This window comes from Syngnathus floridae, chromosome 14 (genome assembly GCF_059516105.1).
Source record: "Syngnathus floridae isolate MCC-2025c chromosome 14, RoL_Sflo_1.0, whole genome shotgun sequence".
NCBI classification, from domain to species: domain Eukaryota; kingdom Metazoa; phylum Chordata; class Actinopteri; order Syngnathiformes; family Syngnathidae; genus Syngnathus; species Syngnathus floridae.
This window is the reverse complement of record NC_142426.1, coordinates 9,419,306-9,439,632: the sequence shown is the minus strand read 5'-3', so window position 1 is coordinate 9,439,632 and position 20,327 is coordinate 9,419,306. Positions and strand designations below refer to the sequence as shown.

General features: G+C 37.9%; 2 protein-coding genes across 4 annotated transcripts in view; both read left to right on the top strand.

Moving 5' to 3' along the window:
- Positions 1-4,780: 4,780 nt before the first annotated feature.
- Positions 4,781-18,991, top strand: LOC148387630 (solute carrier family 12 member 7-like). 3 transcript variants are annotated; one of them, XM_088395760.1, is made up of 27 exons: positions 4,781-4,901; positions 5,319-5,477; positions 7,300-7,388; positions 7,562-7,687; positions 9,691-9,837; positions 10,440-10,494; positions 11,020-11,150; positions 11,212-11,348; positions 11,418-11,522; positions 12,160-12,371; positions 12,444-12,611; positions 12,707-12,805; positions 13,022-13,079; positions 13,214-13,388; positions 13,561-13,679; positions 13,917-14,015; positions 14,142-14,261; positions 14,331-14,435; positions 15,147-15,315; positions 15,723-15,918; positions 15,992-16,161; positions 16,247-16,378; positions 16,684-16,791; positions 16,869-17,038; positions 17,280-17,294; positions 17,574-17,707; positions 17,814-18,991. In XM_088395760.1, exons 2-27 carry the CDS (start codon positions 5,336-5,338, stop codon positions 17,903-17,905), a joined length of 3,273 nt encoding a protein of 1,090 aa, XP_088251886.1. In that variant the 5' UTR covers positions 4,781-4,901; positions 5,319-5,335; the 3' UTR covers positions 17,906-18,991. The 3 variants fall into 3 exon arrangements, with proteins under 3 accessions (XP_088251886.1, XP_088251887.1, XP_088251888.1); XM_088395761.1 differs by lacking the exon at positions 17,280-17,294; XM_088395762.1 differs by lacking the exons at positions 17,574-17,707; positions 17,814-18,991 and having other exon boundaries at positions 17,177-17,294.
- The window catches only part of col15a1b (collagen, type XV, alpha 1b), a 28,740-nt gene continuing 26,365 nt past the window's right edge, over positions 17,953-20,327 (top strand). The window contains exons 1-2 of the mRNA XM_088395759.1: positions 17,953-18,039; positions 19,364-20,272. The gene's annotated coding sequence lies outside the window, so the exon portion shown is untranslated. The remainder of the gene's footprint in view (positions 18,040-19,363; positions 20,273-20,327) is intronic.

The following is a 20,327-nucleotide window of genomic DNA, read 5'->3' as shown; positions in this document are numbered from 1 at the left end:
TAATGTCAGCTTTTATTTTTTGGAAATATATATATATATATATATATATATATATATATATATATATATATATATATATATATATATATATATAAATGGACCCCTGGCTGGCCAGGTATGACAGAGTTGCAAAAAAAATATGAGTCCAATAAAGAGATATAAAAGAAATATTAAATGCTCGTGTATGTTTTTCTGGTGCATCATGTCCGCAATGTTGCTCTGATGCGATGCTATGGTTCTCAGTCCAAGCCATATTTTATAAAAATGAAAAATAAAACAAACAACGATTTAAGAGTATTTGTACTTATATTATTAGATTTTATTTAGTAAATGTTGGTAATGTTACGCTAACATTTGCATGAGTGTTTTCAACTTCTAACACTGAGATGATAAATATTGAAATATGTTGCGGTGGTGGGTGTATGTATGTACGTATGTATGTATGTATGTAAGTGTGTGTTTGTGTGTGTGTATGTAATGGGAAATGACCCCTTATCCAAATATGCTGTATATCACATAAACAATCAAAGGTCTCCAGCCAAATTTCATGCAGAAGAAAGTGTCAAAATTCACAAGAGCGTGCTGCAGAGGTGGCCATCGGTACAAATACAAGATTCTTGAAAACAACACTTCTGGTCAACAGCCAACCTCTAAGTTATGAAACAATAAGTCACTCATCATGACAGTCAAACATAAATATGTGGAATCTCAGCAAAACAAGCAGGACATCAATTAAGCAAACTTCATTTATTTATTCTCAGAACCACTTCTAATAACACTTGAGACGCAAAACAAAAAACTTTTAGCTTATCAGAGTAACTATTTTGCATTAAAAAATAACCTACTATGTAGTGTTGAGTTATTTATCAGTATCACAAACAGATTAAAAGTATAAAGAGTTTTTGTGTGATTTTTTTTGACTGACTGCCACACAAGGGAAAACCTCCCCTCACTTGCATGAGTTTGGGGAATTCAGCTCCTTGACCTTGATGTGTTTGAACTTGGCACAACATAAACTGACATGGCTGTAAGGGCCCCAAATGAGTTTGTGAACCGCACTACTCAGCAAAACGCCACATATATTGAATACGTCAGTAAATCTGTGCCAGGGCCAAAACCTTCAAAATACTTGACCTCAAACCAAACGTAACTATATTTTATAATCACAGCTTTACCTGTCATGTCATGCATGATCCCTTAAAAATTGGTAGTTACTGGTCTGGAGCGCTCAACCCACAAGATTTAAATGCATTGAAATCTAAAGGGTCTTTTCATAGAATTTGAATTTATAGTCCTGGCTGTTATTTTGTGTCGGTTTAACAACACACTCCGGTGTTGCCACTTATAGTTATAAAACGTTTTTGATTGTGTGTGTCAGGGCAACATAGTAATTAGGGGGGGGTGATGAGATATGTTTCGAAATTCGAGCACAGCTGGACATGCCACACCAAAGGGCGTTTGTGTGTGTGCACTTTTGTTGATGAATGCGTAGTTCTGCATGTGTCTGGCATGTAAGGCACTTTCTAAATATGACTATGGAACGATCTCACGCTATTAAACTGGCTTCTTGGGTGGACACACACCATGCACGCAGGTTGTGTGTTTTACGTGAGTAGTATAGCATGTGGTTCAGGCCACTCGTACCATAGATTTGGACAATGTTTTTTCTTTTTTTTTTTTTTTTTTTACCCAGTTAGCAGCTGTGTTTACTTTGTGAAACATGGTCATTATTTTCCACAGCTTGGTTTTCTCTCGGATTAGATTTATTTATAACCATTTCAGTTTACTTTCTTATGGTCCATTTGACCACACACGCATACCTATTTTATATATATATATATATATATATGAGAGAGAGAGAGAGAGAGACAGAGAGACATTGTTTGTCCATGCACTTGCCATAAATGGGGGCTGCCGCTTTTGACAGAGCTACGTCCCTTACGTACGTCAGGATTATTGTGAAACTTCTATTGCAGGTTTTTTTAATTTATTGGCTTCACGGTTTTGCCCAATTGTAGGTATTTTGCACTTCTTAAAGTTCTTTGCTAATGCACTGCAAAAATCAATAATGATTTTCAACAGGAATGTCAATATCTGGGATATATAATTTTAGATAAGTGCTCCCTTTGTTTTTTTTAAGGAGTGGACATATTTTTACTTTATTGCAATTCATCAAATTACATAATCTGATTACAGATGGTGTGTTAACTCAGCACACTATCATTAATATTTGTACCTTTTGAATGCATCTGCCTTATCTAGCCAAATAACTTCAGCAACACTCTATACCTCCCATGTTCTAAAGACACACTCACACTCAGAGTGATCCAAATGTCCATTCATGAGTTGGCAAATCTCCTGTAGTGCTGTTTTGTTGGTAACCACATACGGAGCACCGGTGCCAGCAGAGTGTGGCAGAGGGTCACTTCATCCCACAGACTCATAAATTTCACAAACTCTCTCCTTACCCTCCACCTTCTCCTCTTGGCCCATTCATTGTAGAATCAGAATTTTCCACATTTGCTAAAAATAGAAAGCAGACGCTGGGCCAAGCAGCCTTTGGTGCCCTTTAGTCGCTGCTGAATATAAACTCCAATTAGGAGACTACAGTGCATTGTATAAAACATGGGATTCATTGTTCTTATTCAAAGGCCAGTTTTGAGGCATAAACTGAAGGACCGAAGGCTCTGGTGGAACAGCTCAACTCTGAGTTTTAGGTGAATTCCTAGTGAAACACATATGAAAAGATAAACATAAAAACAAAAGTTCTTGCCATGATATTGCGGTGGCACAGCACAGTGAGGGTATTTGTAATTTATCCTGTTTGATGACACAAGATACTAGCCAAACCGAAGCCCCACTGTGTGTTTGTGCAGCTATCTGGTTTTGGAAGAGGAGTCCGTAAACAGGTAAGAATTCTACAAATAGAATTAGGTCACTTAACAAAATGGTCTTGAGGGAGGGCAGCCTGTTCCCAGTGTGCGTCAGCACTGACCTTTTTACTGTTTGCTAAAGGGATTTTGACTTTACACTTTTTCTAATTTTCACTTCAGACGTATGAGTTGGAAAAGTCTTTGTCGCTCCATTCAGTCTATTTCGGAATGTCATACTGAGTTTTTGTAATTCAGCCAAGAATAAGTGCATGCAAACAATCAGAGACCTGCATCGATTAATTTGATTGACAGTTTTATTTTACAGTACCTGATACAATTCTATTTGATTACTTGTGATTGTTTTCACAAAGTTTCCAACCTCAGGAGCTTCTCTTTTTTATTAATTATTCTGGCAGGGAGCATTTGCTGAAACTTTTTGGGCAATCACCTTCCCACTGTTACTTGCTAAAAATAATAATCCTTCCTTAGAGTGACTGATTTAGTGGATCAGTTTGGCAGTCATGTTGCATCCCTCATGTACCCACAGCACCATCTACTGACGTTGCATAGGAGGAATGAAGACTGCAGTATCATTTTTGATGTAGTCTAAAGCCGTGATTGCCAACCGGTGGTCCGCGGCTATCTAGTGGTCCGTGGTGGTATTGCAGGTGATCCACGAAATTGGAAATGGAAAATAATGAAAACATTTTTAAGAATAAAATTGATTTATTATTTGGACTTGATTTATTTTCCAGCTAATTTTGTGAATCATCTGCCCATCCAAACGATGTCAAATGAAGCTGAGATTCCCAAAATAGACATACAGATGCAAATAGCCTGTCGAGGTCTATCCTCTTTTGGGGCAAAATAAAATCATATATGCTTGAATTATTTTTTTTTCTAACAAAAGGTGCTCTGTCCCGAGTTTAACACATCTAGACGATACAACCGCTCATAATGATATACACGATGTGAGTAGGATGAAACCACACTACTTTCTCAGAAGTTAGGAGAGTAAATCATTACACCATCAGTGACACCCTGGTCATAAAGTTATCCATGAAATAGTTGGCGTCAGCAAGTTTACCTCATCATGATCATATAATTCAAAGCACAAATCAAGTTTCGGGTCATGAGAGTTCAAATGAAGATGTTTCTGACAATTATTATTTAATTTATCTCCTAAAGGCAGTACAAGTGATTATTACGCCTGCCTTATAGTTTCTGAATTTGAATTTCGGCTCAATTCTTGGAGTTTGCATCTTCTCCCTATTTTCTGTTTTCCTCCGACATTTCAAACACATGCATGTTCGCCTAACCCTAACCCTAACCCTGACTCTTGCCAGCTGGAATAGGCTGGCTCAAGCTCATCTGCAAAAGAAAACAAGCAGTTAGAAAATGGCAAGCTGAGCTGTTTTATTTCCATGAATACACGCAGCACTCCCAACAAAATGTGTCATTAGGAGTCATTAGGTCATTTGAATTGTGTAACATTAAGATAAAGAAGTTGACCTTGCATCACTCAATGATCACACTGTAAGGGAGTAATAGAAGAGGGGGGAAAAAAAACACCTTTTACGGTTAGTGTAAAATTAGGACTTATTTTTAACCGGTATACTTTGACAAGCAGTCTCTGAAACAAATACATATTTTTACAAATTAACAAGATTTAAAAGGTCATCACTGTTTTTCCTGCATTTCTAGTCATCCCAGGCCTGGGAACTATTGTTATAAAAATAATTAAATCCCTATTGCTTCTTCATTAATGGCTGGGTATTGCACTATGTTTGAAGGTGTGTTTTTTATTTTTTATTTTAAAGTTTGATATCCTATGCGAGGGTGTGTTACCACTGCCCAGAACCTCAACACCTCAGCTCTACCCATAATGCACTGTGGGAAAGGTAACACCCATTTTGTTGACTAGTAGGAAATCCGAAGCAGACGCTCCCAGTCTGAGAAGAAGTAGAAACAAAACCAAAAAGCCACAAGAAACGCAGATACTTGGCGGTTATATTTTCAAACTTCCATGTAAGTTATTGCGGTTTTGGAGGCATATCTTTCCGTGACTTTTGATGTTGTTTTTTTTCCCCCATAAGAATTTTTTTTGTCTACCTTTTGGAATTTCAACCAAGGTGAGAGTGCAAGAAGTATGACAGAGGGCGGGGGAGGAGCTGCAGGATTCTCTCCATGTTTGCAGACAGCGCTGTTCGTATGTTAAACAGTGTCACATGGGGAAATGCTCTTGGGGCATTGGAGAGAAAGGGAGGGAAAACAACAAAAGAAGAGAGAGACAAAGATATATTTTGGCTTATCTCACGTGCAGGAATAATCTCACATATTTGTGGAAATTAGATCACACCAACCAAAACAACAGACGTCACGTGGTTATGTGCAGATCGTTTTGTATCTCCAAGTTTCTTTAACACGATTTTTTACATTCTACAGGCAACTGTGGTGACAAGATGCCCACCAACTTCACTGTGGTGCCAGTGAATGATGAAGAGGGCAACAGTAATAAGGCAACTGGAGGTGACAAACCTGTCAGCCTCAATAATATTTTTCGGGATGAAGATAAGGAAAATAACTCAGACGGATCCCAGTCAGGTAGGGCATGCATTATGTTATTGCCTCAGCAAAAGTGTTCTTAGACAAACAATCATACAGCAATAACTTCATGTTGTGACAAGCATGCTGAAGTTTTAAATGCGTCAGGTTCAACTTGCTTAAACCTGCTGGCCATGCAAATGAAATATTGAACTGTGCGTAGTAAGTTAACGCTGCAAGTTAACATATGGCTGACATGCAAAAATCCGCTCCATAATTTAACAAACTCATTCAAATTTTTCTTGGGTGACTTGTTTGAATTTAAACGTTTACCTTGTTGATTGTGTTTAAATAAGTTGGTGATTAGTGAAAGTAGTTTCAGAAATGGACTGAAAAACGAAAATCTATTATAATTTTAAAAAAAAAAGTAAACTTGTATAATAAAGAATTTTCATTATCACTTACATTATCACTGATCATGAGTCATTGTGTCATATCATAGAAATGTTTCAAACAAAAACAACCCAAAAGTGTGCGTTGGTCACCTGTGGCCCTCATGACTTTATAATCAGCACATTTAGCACAACAAAAGAGCTCAAGCCCACAATGCTGATTAGACAGGATGTCATAAAAATATATAAACAACAACATACCTGTATGTGCATTTTCCATTCCCGGCTACTTTGACCAGGATGTGAAACAATCCGGTTGTATTAAAATGTACATTCAACTCTTTGCCAGTCTTGCAAGCCATTTCTAAGTATGCCCGTCTAAGAAAATACCAGAACAACGAAAATTCAACCGATGCACAGTTAGATATCACCCTAGGTTTCACTAGATCTGTTGAAGTCTCCCGAGATCTTCGAGCACATGACTTCAAGCATGATAGCGGTGTGACGACTGTGCCACTTTTGAAAAATATTTTTCAAGAGAAAGGTCATTTTTCTGCAACTTAGGAGGTCCCAATGTCATTACACAATAGAAGTAACCAAAAAGCTACATTTTGTTATAGGTAAATTCCATCCTCCCTGGTTAATTTATATATAGGTTAGATTAGGGTCACAATTGAGCTAGACCAGTCAGGACTACTTAATATCAGGGCACGCATTGACCCGAGATAACTTAACGCAGAAAAACATGCAAGAATGAGGAGAGAGCATGCAAACCCCACCAAAGAGGATTTCATACCTGGAATGTGGGACCTCTTGATTATGAGGAAGGAGCATGCTAACCACCTTGCACTTGAATATGTATCTTCCACAATTTCGGACCGGAAAAAAAAGTTGTTCCGATCAATAACTAACCCTCCATGGGATTTAAATGTTCTGCAAAGTAGTGCACACAGGCTGGACAGTTATTCTGACAAGCAGTTGCATCCTCTACTGTGGCCTAATGAAGGGCAATGGTTTCTGCAAGGCATTTCATGATCTGGAGACAACAGTCCAATTTAGTGTGATAATGTACCGTAACAAACATCTGACATAACAACAGTCATGCCCACTGCAACGTTTGTCTAGCCTTTGGATGTTTTTTTTTTCCCCCTCACAGTTGAATAACTATTCTGTTACAATGTGGAAACGTATCAGATAATGCAAATTAATGCAAAGTATTAAAAAACAGTATTTCTTAAGGTGGTGTATTTTTAGAAGAGGCTTGTTTGATTGCATTTCAATTTTAATTCACTGGGGAAAGATGATTTTAGGTACGATATGCGAGTGTGGTCACGGAACAAATTAAATTCGTATCTCAAAGTACCAGATTTTTTTTTTTTTATCTGCACATACAGTTCCATTCATTTGCATCTATTGTGTTTATTTTATTTTTTATTATTTTTGTTTTTGTATGATTTATTTTTTTCATTTTTTTTAATGAATCCCTTTAGGCGATGACGTTCAAAGGGAGTCACACCCATTCATCAACTCAGACCATGACATCGAACAGTATGATGGCAAAAACATGGCCTTATTTGAGGTAAGGCTGAACCATTTTGGGTGTTTAAGACAATTACAAATTAATTATGTTGAAGATGTCTGCTCATATGCTTCCACTATCACTGGGGGCTCATTTGGTTCCAGATATTTGTAGTAAAAAAATAAACAGCAAAATGGTTTCTAATATCCATTTGGTTCTATTCTCCTTTACAGGAAGAAATGGACCGCAACCCTATGGTGTCATCTCTTCTAAACAAGCTAGCCAACTACACCAACCTCACCCAAGGTGTTTGGGAGCACGAGGAGGCTGAAGATGGGGTTAGGAGGGTCGCCATCATGGTATGAACTTTCTTAATCCAACTTGATAACTTGCAATGGGTTTCTTAAAGAAACATCTTTCAATTTGCACATTGTAACTGTTTTTTTCCCCCCCTCGGTGAAATGAGTTTGACATGCTGAATGACATTCAAAATGTTCCTTTGAAAATTTGATCCTATTTAGTTTAGATCTTACTTACGCCCATTTGTTGAATTTGTTTCTTTGTAATATGAGAAAAAACAGCAGCACATCTGATCAAATACAAGTAGTTGTCTATATAAAATAAATAAATAATCAAATGTTAAAATGGTTTTGGGGGCATGCTGGAAACGAGACAAACACATTTTTGTCAGCGACCTACTTTGTAGTGCAGATCAAATCTCTTCCTTTCCTTTTTCCTCGTCGAACTAACTGGTAACATTTCTTTTTATTCAGTAAATTGTATGTGGCGTGTGTAAATGCAAGTTGAGGTAAAATTGGGATCATTGTAAATCCATTTTTATTTTATTTTTTTATTCTTTACATTTTTCTAAATAGCATCTGTGGGAATTATCTGGAGTGGCTAGAAGAAAGAACACTGAAAAGTGAAGAGCTGCTTTGTGAAGTGGCCTTAAGTGGTCTTGCTAAATCCCTCCTCCTGAGTGACAGCATTGCTCTTTCTTTGCTAGTCTTGAGATCTTAGGCTCGGTACTCAAAAATAGGACAGAGATATGCAAACCGACTGCAGGGAAGGAAGTAAAGCGAGAGCTTAACTGCAAAAGAAGAGATGTGGGACATTTGGAAGTCTACATCGGGGCCTTTACAGCATGTTGACAAACAATTCAAAGCCATGGAGAAAGTGCAGAACAGCATTATTATGACGACTCAAAAAATGGTATGTACAACATGTTGATTTTTATTCAGGAGCGAGAGGTGTTTCCGCATTTGACACATAGTGCCGCTTTTATGTTGCCTCTTCGGTGATATTGAAATGCAGAGGGTTCATGCAGTGATACTGCGTACAAATCGTTGTGCACTTTGACCCCAATGTACATATATTTTGATTACATCCTGTTGTGGTGTGTCCAAAAACCACCAAACGTGACCTGAAATGCATTTCTTAAATAGCATCTTTTTTATTATAATAATAATGATAATTATTATTATTACTATCATTATAATAATAATTATTATTATTGCTACATTTAGGTATTGTTCTGTGACAAAATGACATTCTGATAGCCTATTAATCTGACAATTAATTCAAAAATATAAAATGAATAACATAACTTTGTTGTAAAGTACATTATATTATATTTCTTAATTAAAATCAATTCATTTTCTCGCATTCCTAAGCAGAAAACTTTGTTCGGTGGTTGAATGCTTGAATTATGTCTGACTTGACAGTGTTATAAAGCAGGATTCAGTTTGAAATTCCTCACTCCTGTTCAACGTGGTAATTCACAGGGAGGTCACTAATACTTTAATGTGTCTTCATTGAAGTAATTCATCATTATTTGCTGTGATCATTTTGTTGTTGACATCATTGGAGTGGAGTGAGCCGCTTCTCCCGTGTACACGACAGTGTGAAGCTTAATTTCTTAAGAGTAACTTTTTGTCTTCTCAGTTAATAACATTGTTCTCAGACAATTTGGGGGGCTGGCATCTGCACTTTTTGGCAAATACCAACTTGCTATTAATTTTCTAGTGTAGCATTTCATTTTGGCAACCTTCTCGCTGCCTTTTTTAGGTTCTTGAGACGGTCTATGAAAGTGACTGAAATAGAACATGGGCATGTTGTGCCATTTTTTTTAATATCTTTAAATACCTGGAAGTATAAGCTATGTTATTGATTACTGTATCGTATTAATCTGCGGTTCCATCGAAATGTTGAAAAAAAAATGGATTAGGTATTGATGCAATATACAGTAATCAGTATATTAAACAGATGAAGTGGAAGAGTACACCTAAGGTGGAAAAAACTAAATGTGTACTGAAATATCCATCTTTCCCTTGTCTCACAAATGTGTCTCTCGTTTTTCAAGGTGCCCCAGATGGGAACGTTTATCGGGGTGTATCTGCCCTGCCTGCAAAACATTCTGGGTGTGATCCTTTTCTTGCGTCTCACCTGGATGGTCGGAACAGCAGGAATCCTCGGATCCTTGGCCATTGTGTCCATGTGTTGCATTTGTGTGAGTAGTTTTAAACTTCGAAACAATTCGGACAGTAGTATGCGTTGTCAAGAAATTGAAATGTTCAGCAATGACAGAATATTTTCATTGATTTATTTAGGGAATTCAATTGAAGTTTTAAGGGTTCAAGAGAAAAAGCATTGCATTGTTTTGATTTACTTCAGTAAGTATGTCAGTAGCTCTAGGAAGCTAGACAGGGAGATCGTTGTTCATCAATACTCATGTGATGGGAACAATTTGCTCTCCACTCTTCTCCAATGTTTATCCACTCATATACTTCAACCGTTATGTAACAAGTATAATAAAAGTGAATAAAATTAAAATGCATTATAAATAGCTTTGAAAACAGAATCTAGTTTCCAAGTGTCGGCGATGAGACCACTATATTGGATTTTGTGATTGGATCCGCTGTTTCGTAATACTTGCAGGTCCAAGTTTAAATACTCACACTGCTTCTTTTGAAACTGAATTAATAGGGCACAAAAAGCACCACTGTAACAAAGCGTAAATACAAATAAAAAAGAAGCCTGCGGCAAAATTGACGTCATGAAAATATGATGTTCCCAGTCAACCTAACTGGGTTTTTTTTTTTCTCTCTGCAGACATTGCTCACAGCTATATCGATGAGCGCCATAGCAACAAATGGTGTTGTACCAGGTAAATGACTGCACAGTTTTTATCAAATGTTACCAAAATTGCTTTAACAAATTTTTTGTTGACATTTCCTAATATAATGTTAAAAGAATGACATCACAATGCATACTGTGATAATTAAATTATGTTTATAGTTTATATTTTTATACACACACGGGATGCTTCATTTGGGCACTAATTCTAGGAAATGGGTGTCCAAATCATGTGGTTTTGGTATAAAAATTGAGCAATAACAAGAAATAAAAGTCTAAAAAAAACTAGGGCATATGAAATCCAAGGTTCCACTGTATTATTAAAATACTTTTTTTTTCTCAATGCAAGTCCGCTATGCAATTAATCAAACACCCCTAATAACTATATGAGGTGCTATCAGTGTGGTTTGCGTGATATTTGTTATCCAAAATTTCCTATCCAAAATATTCAAATGTTTTTTTTCTTCAACTGTGTACAGTAAAACCTGACTGTCGCAATGCAAAACAAAGTCTTTTGAGTTTGCTGAAATCTAACCAGGATAAAGTTTCTCTAAAGCGGGCGGCTCCTACTACATGATCTCCAGATCACTGGGACCAGAGTTTGGTGGAGCAGTTGGTCTCTGTTTCTACCTCGGGACCACCTTTGCCGGATCCTTGTACATACTCGGCACAATTGAGATTCTGCTGGTATGTGGAAACAGTGATGCTTGCAAGGACTGTTTAACTCATCCGTACTCTCCATTGCCAGACATATATTGTTCCGACAGCAACACTGTTTGAGGCTACGAGTATAGAAAGTGAAGGAACTGCTGCCCTCAACAATATGCGTGTCTACGGAACTTGTTGCCTGCTTCTGATGGCACTTATTGTGTTCGTTGGGGTTAAGTATGTATCCGCAATGGCACAAACCATGTGGACATATTCGACTCTCATATTTTGCCCTCTTGTGCGCAGGTATGTGAACAAACTGGCTCTGGTGTTTTTGGCTTGCGTCATGCTCTCCATCCTGGCCACCTATGCAGGAGTCATCAAGTCGGCCATTGAGCCGCCAGAGTTTACGTGAGTAGTTTGGAGGCATGATTATTATTATTTTTTTTTTATACGAGTGGAACAGGCTTATTTGAGATATGAGCTGTTTGGAAGATTCTTATACATTTTATTATTTTTATTTATGAGCAAAAACTTAATACGCTTCACAGCAAGCAACATTTTGGCAGATAGTGAACGATTCTTCAAAAACAGTTTTTTCAGTTTATTGCCACACCCACTTGACGTTTACTGTCGAACGAACTAAAAAGCAAAGAGAACTAGAGTATCTTAAGTATCTCATGAATATTTGGTTTTTGTTCAAAAAGTAAAAATGAAAATAAGGTTGTAGGGTCGTCAAAAACGAGTTAATTGAGGAATCCCTGGAGTACCAACCAGTGGAATTAATTTATTGCAAAGATATATAAAATATAAACTCAGCCGGGTCTTTTTAGACCCATGTTGTCCATCAAAACAGCCACAAAGTCGGCAAGTTTAATGCTAACACATAATATGGAAACACCAAAGATATGCTAACAAATAGTATCAGCGTCACGATGTCAACATGTGCGGAGCTATGAGTAACCGAAATCAAGTTAGCTGTTTATTGTGCATCTGTGTCACAGTCCAATGTCTAACTAGTGGTTTGTGTCTGCTGTTTATGGTTTAGTGTGTGTCTTCTGGGAAACCGTTCTCTGAAGAACGACAAGTTTGAAGTGTGTGCAAAGACTATGATAGTGGACAACCAGACTTTGACCACCGATCTCTGGAAACTTTTTTGTAACAGTGAACATCTCAACGCCACCTGTGATGATTATTTCAGTTTAAATAATGTTACAGAGATTCCGGCTATTCCCGGGATCTTGAGCGGGGTTCTGAAAGGTGAGAATTATCCAGTTTCAATTCTTTAATTCCCAGTAGATTTTCAATAATGGTTGTCTTGTTGTGAATCAGACAATCTATGGGGTGACTATGGTCCAGCCCGTACGGTTTTAGAAAAGAAAAATCAGGATTCTGTACCAGCTCAAGACACATCCGGAGATATTTATAAACCCTACGTCTTCAATGACATTGCCACCTACTTCACGCTGCTGGTGGGAATATATTTCCCTTCAGTTACAGGTGACTACTGTGATATTGCAAGAAAAGCCCTTACATAAAATATGTTCCATTACATGATGTGCAATTAAATATTTTTATTTTTGTCTTGATTTCAGGTATAATGGCTGGCTCAAACAGATCTGGTGATCTCAGAGATGCCCAGAGGTCAATACCGATTGGAACGATAATGGCTATTGTCACCACATCTTTCTTATGTATCCTTATCAATCAACATGTCAAGCCTAGATTTTTTTTTTTTTTTAAATCATCATAATAGTCACGCGAATAGTCATACGGTCAGGCGAGAGTCCGGAAAAAATTGAATTTAATTTATATTATCATGCCAAAGATATTTTTGGCTGAATCTGACAAGGATAATGTACAGCATATACTTTGGATTGTCAAGATATTTATCTTAATTTTATCATCAGACATTTCCTGTGTGCTATTTTTTGGTGCATGTATAGAGGGAGTGGTGCTGAGGGACAAGTAAGTCGTTCCTTATGACCTGTTTAATATTAGATTTACAATATGTACATTCAAACTATAAGTAATCGAATTGTTAAAGATCTACATCCCGGCCGACAACTTTAAATTCATAACCTCAGCTGTGTTTGTTTCAGGTTTGGCGACTCAGTCAAGAAAAACCCAGTAATTGGAATCCTGGCTTGGCCATCACCTTGGGTTATTGTGATTGGATCATTTTTTTCCTGTTGTGGGGCTGGGCTTCAAAGTCTAACTGGAGCCCCCCGGCTGCTTCAGGCCATCGCTCGTGATGGGATCGTACCATTCTTGCAGGTCAGCGCTGTCCGTTTGAATAGATACCATTGGCTGGCGGCTAGTCCAAGGTGTATCCCACATCAAGTTCTCCTAAATTATCGCTATGAGAATTAAAAAATCCTGCTTATATTTTTATATTCAAGAAGAGTATCACGTGAATATTCTCTTTTTTTATGTGTGTCTTTCTCAGATATTTGGTCACGGCAAATCTAATGGCGAACCCACTTGGGCTCTGTTGCTGACAGTTGGAATCTGCGAAATAGGAATACTCATTGCCTCGTTGGATGCCGTGGCTCCCATTCTCTCAATGTTCGTACAATATTTTTATTGACATAATGAGATCAAATACATCAACTATATCAAATCTTTAATTAGATAATCATGCTACAGTGCCAAATAAATTACTCAAGTTGTGGCATTCAAAACGGAGCATTATTACAGTGAGAAAATGGCTGTATGGCTCAAACTTCAATTGTTAAATGTCAATGACAGACTTTTTTTTTTGGGATTATATCTCTTTCTTATTGTTTCACTGCATATCCACAGGTTCTTTCTTATGTGCTATCTGTTTGTAAACCTGGCCTGTGCTGTCCAGACTTTGCTCCGAACACCCAACTGGAGGCCTCGCTTCAAATTCTATCACTGGTGAGCAGATTTCGTAACTTCTCCAATTAGTCCTTGTGATATACAAACGACTTAATTATAATGTCAAACTATGGAATGTGTAAAAAAATTAAATATATTGTTTTTGTTTTTCCCTCTGTCCTCCAGGACTTTGTCTTTCTTAGGAATGAGTCTGTGTTTGTCGCTCATGTTTATCTCCTCCTGGTACTATGCCCTGGTTGCCATGGTGATAGCTGGTTGCATCTACAAGTACATTGAGTACAGAGGGTGAGTTCAGGTTAGGTTGACCTCTTAAAAAAAAGTTCCTGTCCTTGACATGAACTAATTTGTGCACAGGGCAGAGAAGGAGTGGGGAGATGGTCTCCGAGGTTTGTCTTTAAATGCAGCACGTTTTGCCCTAACTCATCTTGAGGAATCACCACCACATACCAAAAACTGGAGGTGAGTTCTTTGTTTTGTATTGTAGCGACTAACCTGACAACCATCGGTTAATACCACCACTATCATTTTGTAATCAGATAAGTCATCAATAGTATTGAAACAATAAATATACAGTAACAGCACCCATGTTTTTAGGGTCATTGAAGACTTTTTCTTATATTATAGTACCGTATTTTCCACACTATAAGGCGCACCGGATTATAAGGCGCACCTTCAATGAATGGCCCATTTTAAAACTTTGTCCATATATAAGGCACACCGGATTATAAAGCGCATAGAATAAATAACTCAACGTTGCTCAAACGTTAATGCAATCACAATATAGTAACACTCGAAATAGTGAAAACAATAACAATTGATCAATAACTCAACGTTGCTCAAACGTTAATATCACTCAACACACAAAATAAACACGTAAAGCTTACTTTTTGATAAATTAGTCCTCATCCACAAATCCATATTGGTCCATATATAAGGCGCACCGGATTATAAAGTGCACTGTTGGGTTTTGAGAAAATTGTAGGTTTTTAGGTGCGCCTTGTAGTGCGGAAAATACGGTAATGTAAATACTGATATACCAGTAGTACAATGCACAAAACTATCATCTGAGCAATGCAATCAAAAATATTCTGTACTTCTAGTGAATAATCAATAAGCTTGTTTTAATAAACATTCTTTTTTTTTATTTTTTTTTTTTCTTCATGCCCTCAGGCCTCAGCTATTAGTCTTGTGCAAGTTGGACTCGCAGCTGTCGGTGAAACATCCGCGCCTCCTGTCTTTCACCACACAGCTTAAAGCAGGAAAAGGGCTGACCATCGTCTGTTCTGTTCTGGAGGGAACCTACATGACACGAGGGACTGATGCCAAGACCGGAGAGCAGGTTTGACTATTTGATCGGTTTTGACCCATTGGCAGGGTGAAGTGTGATCCTGCATTCCAGCCTGTTGATTCTCTGCTGTGCAGCGATGCACAGCCCAAATTAATGAATGCATGTAGACAAAACATAAGAGATGGTTCTGGTTCAGTCACACCTTAGCATCAAGGATTGCACAATCATCATTCTGATATATCTTCAGTCCACCGCTTCTTATCTGCCTGCTGAAATCTAGCTCAAAAGTGAACTCAAGCAAATAAATCCACGTTTTACAAATGTTCAGAATTAACCCTTGTTTCAAATTGGTCATTGTTTTTTACGTCTCTTGGATGGGTTGAAACTGTTAAGAGTTTTGTTGCTCTGCACTTGAGACGTTCAATTCAATTTATAACCTTTCCATTTCCAACCTGCAGAACCTGAAAGCTGTCATGGCCGCAGAACGGACTAAAGGTTTCTCCCATGTAGTCGTGTCCTCCAACCTGCGCGATGGTTTTTCTCTGCTCATTCAGTCAGCAGGACTGGGAGGAATGAAGCACAATGCGGTTTTGATGGCTTGGCCAGCAGGGTGGAAACAGGCTCGAGACTCCTCCGCAAGGAGGAACTTTATCGGTGAGCTTGAAAGTAACTTTTGGTGAAACTTTTCTTTTCTGCTCAATCATTTGAACTCTATCTTAAACTTCAGAGACCGTGAGGGAGACAACAGAGGCCCAGCAGGCTCTGCTGGTTGCTAAGAACATCGACCACTTTCCAGGAAACCAGGAGCGACTCAAGGAAGGTACCATTGATGTTTGGTGGATTGTCCATGATGGTGGACTGCTTATGCTGCTGCCATTTTTGATCAATCAGCACAAGGTTTGCATTTTTCCTTTTAGTATATAGTCTATATCTGTATATAGTAGCTCTCAACTGAAATTAACCAGCATGTCTCCTACGCTAGGTGTGGAGGAAGTGTAAAATGCGCATATTCACGGTGGCACAGATGGATGACAATTCAATCCAGATGAAGAAAGATCTCCAGATGTTCCTGTACCAGTTACGTCTGGATGCAGTGGTAGAAGTAGTTGAAATGGTGAGTGATATTTCAGTCATTGTGATGGTCTCATCTGTTAAAGGGACAGTGTGTAGAATGTTTTGATGTTTTTTAAAATGTTCATTCATTTTAAAATGCCACTATTAATTAAAGTAATATCACTTGTCATTTGTGATGACATCTTGCTTGCTTGAAATTGCACACACTATGAACTGAGGCCGTTGCATTTTTGTAAATCACCACTAGATGGCGAAAAATATGCACACTGTCACTTTAATAATATCATTTGTGTCATATCGACAGTATATACTTCTGCTGAAATTAAAATGTGTTTCTCGCCCCAGCACGACAGTGACATCTCAGCTTTCACCTATGAGAAGACACTGGTGATGGAGCAGAGATCTCAAATGCTGAAACAAATGCAGTTATCCCGCACCGAACGGGAGAGAGAGGTACACTGACCTGTGCAAAAAAAATCAAAGTAAAAATATCTTGCTATATGCACACTAGTATTTATTTATTTTTTAAGGCCCAACTGATCCATGATCGAAATACAGCGTCTCATTTTACAAAAGAAGACAAAGCTTCAACGGACAAACCTGATCGTGTCCACATGACCTGGACAAAGGATAAACTCATTAATGAGAGAAATAAACAGAGGGAAGGAATGGTTGTAAAAGATATGTTTAACATGAAACCGTAAGTACGCTGCCATACATATTCACGTTTAATATTTGTATTACATCGTTTTTTTAACATTGTTATAATTCACACATTTGACAAATGTAGCCTCCATCAATAGTTTTACATTAAGTAGCTGTCCATTTGTGTTGATAGAATCTAACTTCATTAGTATGTTGTCTGACAATTGAGATCAAGCATTTTACCGCCTTCCTGCATTAATGTTGTCTTCCTACCTCCACCCCCTCCACCCCTTCAGTGAGTGGGAGAATCTGTAAGTGGTTTTGCTTAACTTTGCTTAACTGACATGTGCATGACCGCTGTACTGTAGTATCTGCATGTGCATGATAATCTTCCTGTCAAAATGCAATCACAATGAGTGAAAGAATGAATCCCTCATTCAGTCTGATTTTATCAGCATTATTTGCATGTTTCTCATAAGTTTTCCAAAGAGGATATTCTCCTTATTTTACTTCTTAGATATAACGTAAGACTCTCGCCTGATATTGTCATACGTACCGACGTCTCTGATACTGTTCATTTTGTAATCTAGCAACCAGTCCAACGTGAGAAGGATGCACACAGCTGTGAAACTGAATGAAGTGGTGGTTAAGAAATCGCAGGATTCACAGCTGGTCTTGCTAAACATGCCAGGCCCGCCGAAGAATAAAAAAGGGGATGAGAACTGTATCCTTTTTCTTTATATTTATTTATATTATTGTGCCTGCAGTGAAGGGGACATCATAATTGTGTACTGTATCACTGCGGTATTCCTTAAGAGACTGTCCACAAGATATGGAGTTTCTAGAAGTGCTCATGGAAGGACTGGATCGTGTCCTATTGGTTCGTGGAGGTGGTCGGGAGGTCATCACCATCTACTCTTAGTGCCAAGCGGTTCCACTGGAAGGGAAACCATGGAAGACCAATGTGAGGACAAACAAATCCATGGACAATGTTGTTGGACATTGCAAGTCTTATCCGTGGCAGAGACTGGAAATTAGGAAATCTGACAAATTGAGGTCAGTGCATCATCTCAACGCCATTCCGTAGATGTTGAACCATCTATCTAGTGTGTAAACTGTAAGATTACAAATGCAAACTTCAATTCACTATGATTACATGACACAGGGAGGTAACAAATGCCACATGCTATCTATTTAATTAATTATTGCATTGTTAACGTCGTGATTTTTTATTGAAAGTGTTGCCTGTGCAATTATGTTTTGTTTGCATAATATTGTATTGAAAGGAACAGATAAAGTAATAGTTTGACGGAAACTACAAACATAAAGATTGGTAGTGCTATCATGTTTTATACCCTTTAACAACGACAGAATATGTCCTGTGTTCAGACCCGCACAACAGTTGTCGCTTTTAAACTGTTAAAGTGGGTTGGTTTGATTCAAACCAAATTAGTTGGTGTTGTGGTAGCAACAACATTGGCTTTGGTCTGTCATAGTTTGTCAGTATTGTAAACTGGTTCATATCATTTGTATGTATTTGATATAGTATATTTTATATACTATATATGTGTATGTATTAAGAGAATGTGTGTGTATTGAGAAAAGATGTAAAAAGGGCTCTGTTTGTGTAAGCCTTGTCCATTCATTGTGTACGTTTCAAGCACTGAAAAGTTGTGATTCATTTTGTGTGCGTAATATGTAGCGACTTTGAATGGGCAATTTGGGTGAACTTCATGTGTTTTATTTGCTTTGTATGTTGTCGATTCATGAAGTGTGCCAATTAGAAATAGTCACATTTGAAATCATTTTAAAGTAGACCGTTTTTACAACTCATTAGAACGAAGCTTGTCTGTATTTCTCAGAAATGAGTTAAATACAGGGAGCCACAATTTAGTTTGACTCTACATTGATTTGTGACTAGATGTCAATTAATTATTCCGATTGAAAATATTCTTCATCTGTTGAGAACAAATAAGAACAATAAATGGAACCCCCAATTGGTAACCCATTCAGGACTAGATTCAGATTTCTCTATTGTGTTGATGTCAAATACTGTACTATGGTCATTTTATACACTGTATTGCGTGAATTTGCTTTCAATTGTGAAAAAATGTCAAATGTTCTGGAGAATGCAAAAGGAACTTCATGGTGCCTGGCTGGGAGCACTCATACCATCCTCATGATGTGTTTTCCTTACAATTTGGCCAGAAATACGAACACGGGTGGACAACTGGAGGTCAATTTGTAAGGCTCTGGCAGTGCTCCTATTCTAGCACAAAGCGGCAGATAACTGTCCTGCTGCTTGCTGGGTTGTTTCCCTTGAATGGCCCCAACAACCCTCTTGTACTGGCCTGACTCTATTCTCATCACACTTTTCTAGGAGACATCACAAAGATGGAATCTTGCTGATATCAACCTGCCAGCAAGCTCAGTGAGGAAGCTATCGGTAAACATGGTTTGCAGCCGAACATCCCCAAAAAAATCTTCAAGTATTCAAGGCTGGTAGGAACTTCCGATGCACGACTTCCTTAAATATGTTCCCGCATTTAGACAAAAGGCAGGAAATGGCTTAACAGGAAGTGTACAGTATACACAAAGGAAATGAAACTAAATAATGGTTGGACATCAAGATGCTTGGATTGTAACTCTAATTCCCCTTCCTGTTTCTTTGATGCATATTGTTTTGTATCAAATAAGTGATGAGATTCTTAATTGTTCTCACTTTCTAACATTCTCTCACACGTCCCTGATAATCATTGTCATCTCTTACCTAACAAGCCCATGCAAATGCAGTTTTCCCAAAATCAATTATTCACCCCCAAATCCCCCTTGTGTGTCCGGGGACAGTTGGCTGTGGATGAATGCTTTCTTGTTAGTGTGACACATTAGTTTGCTGGGTCACCATGCACAAAACACCAAAAACTCATGTGACAGTAATCACGTGAAAATAAATTAATCTGTATCGGTCTACACCTTTCCTATAATCGCTCTCAGGATTTAATTTGATTTTTTTGCACCCACATTGGGAACCTGATCAGGCATAGTACACTACACATATTGTATTATTTATTTATTCATATTATAATGAATACTATCATATTATATATATAATTATTTTGATATTTTATTGTAATTTAATAATATAATACTCGGTGTGTGCCCGAGCTGTGAGTTGCCCATCCCTTCTCTTCCCTTATCCGAGAAAAAAATGAATTTGACACCCCTGCTCTATAGCTTATCTGGAGTTGGATCAGCTTTATCAGAGAACCCCAAACTCAGAAGTGTACAGGTAAGTGTCTCAAATGTGCTTTGTTACCTTCTTCTCTATTGTTGTCTGATAGGAT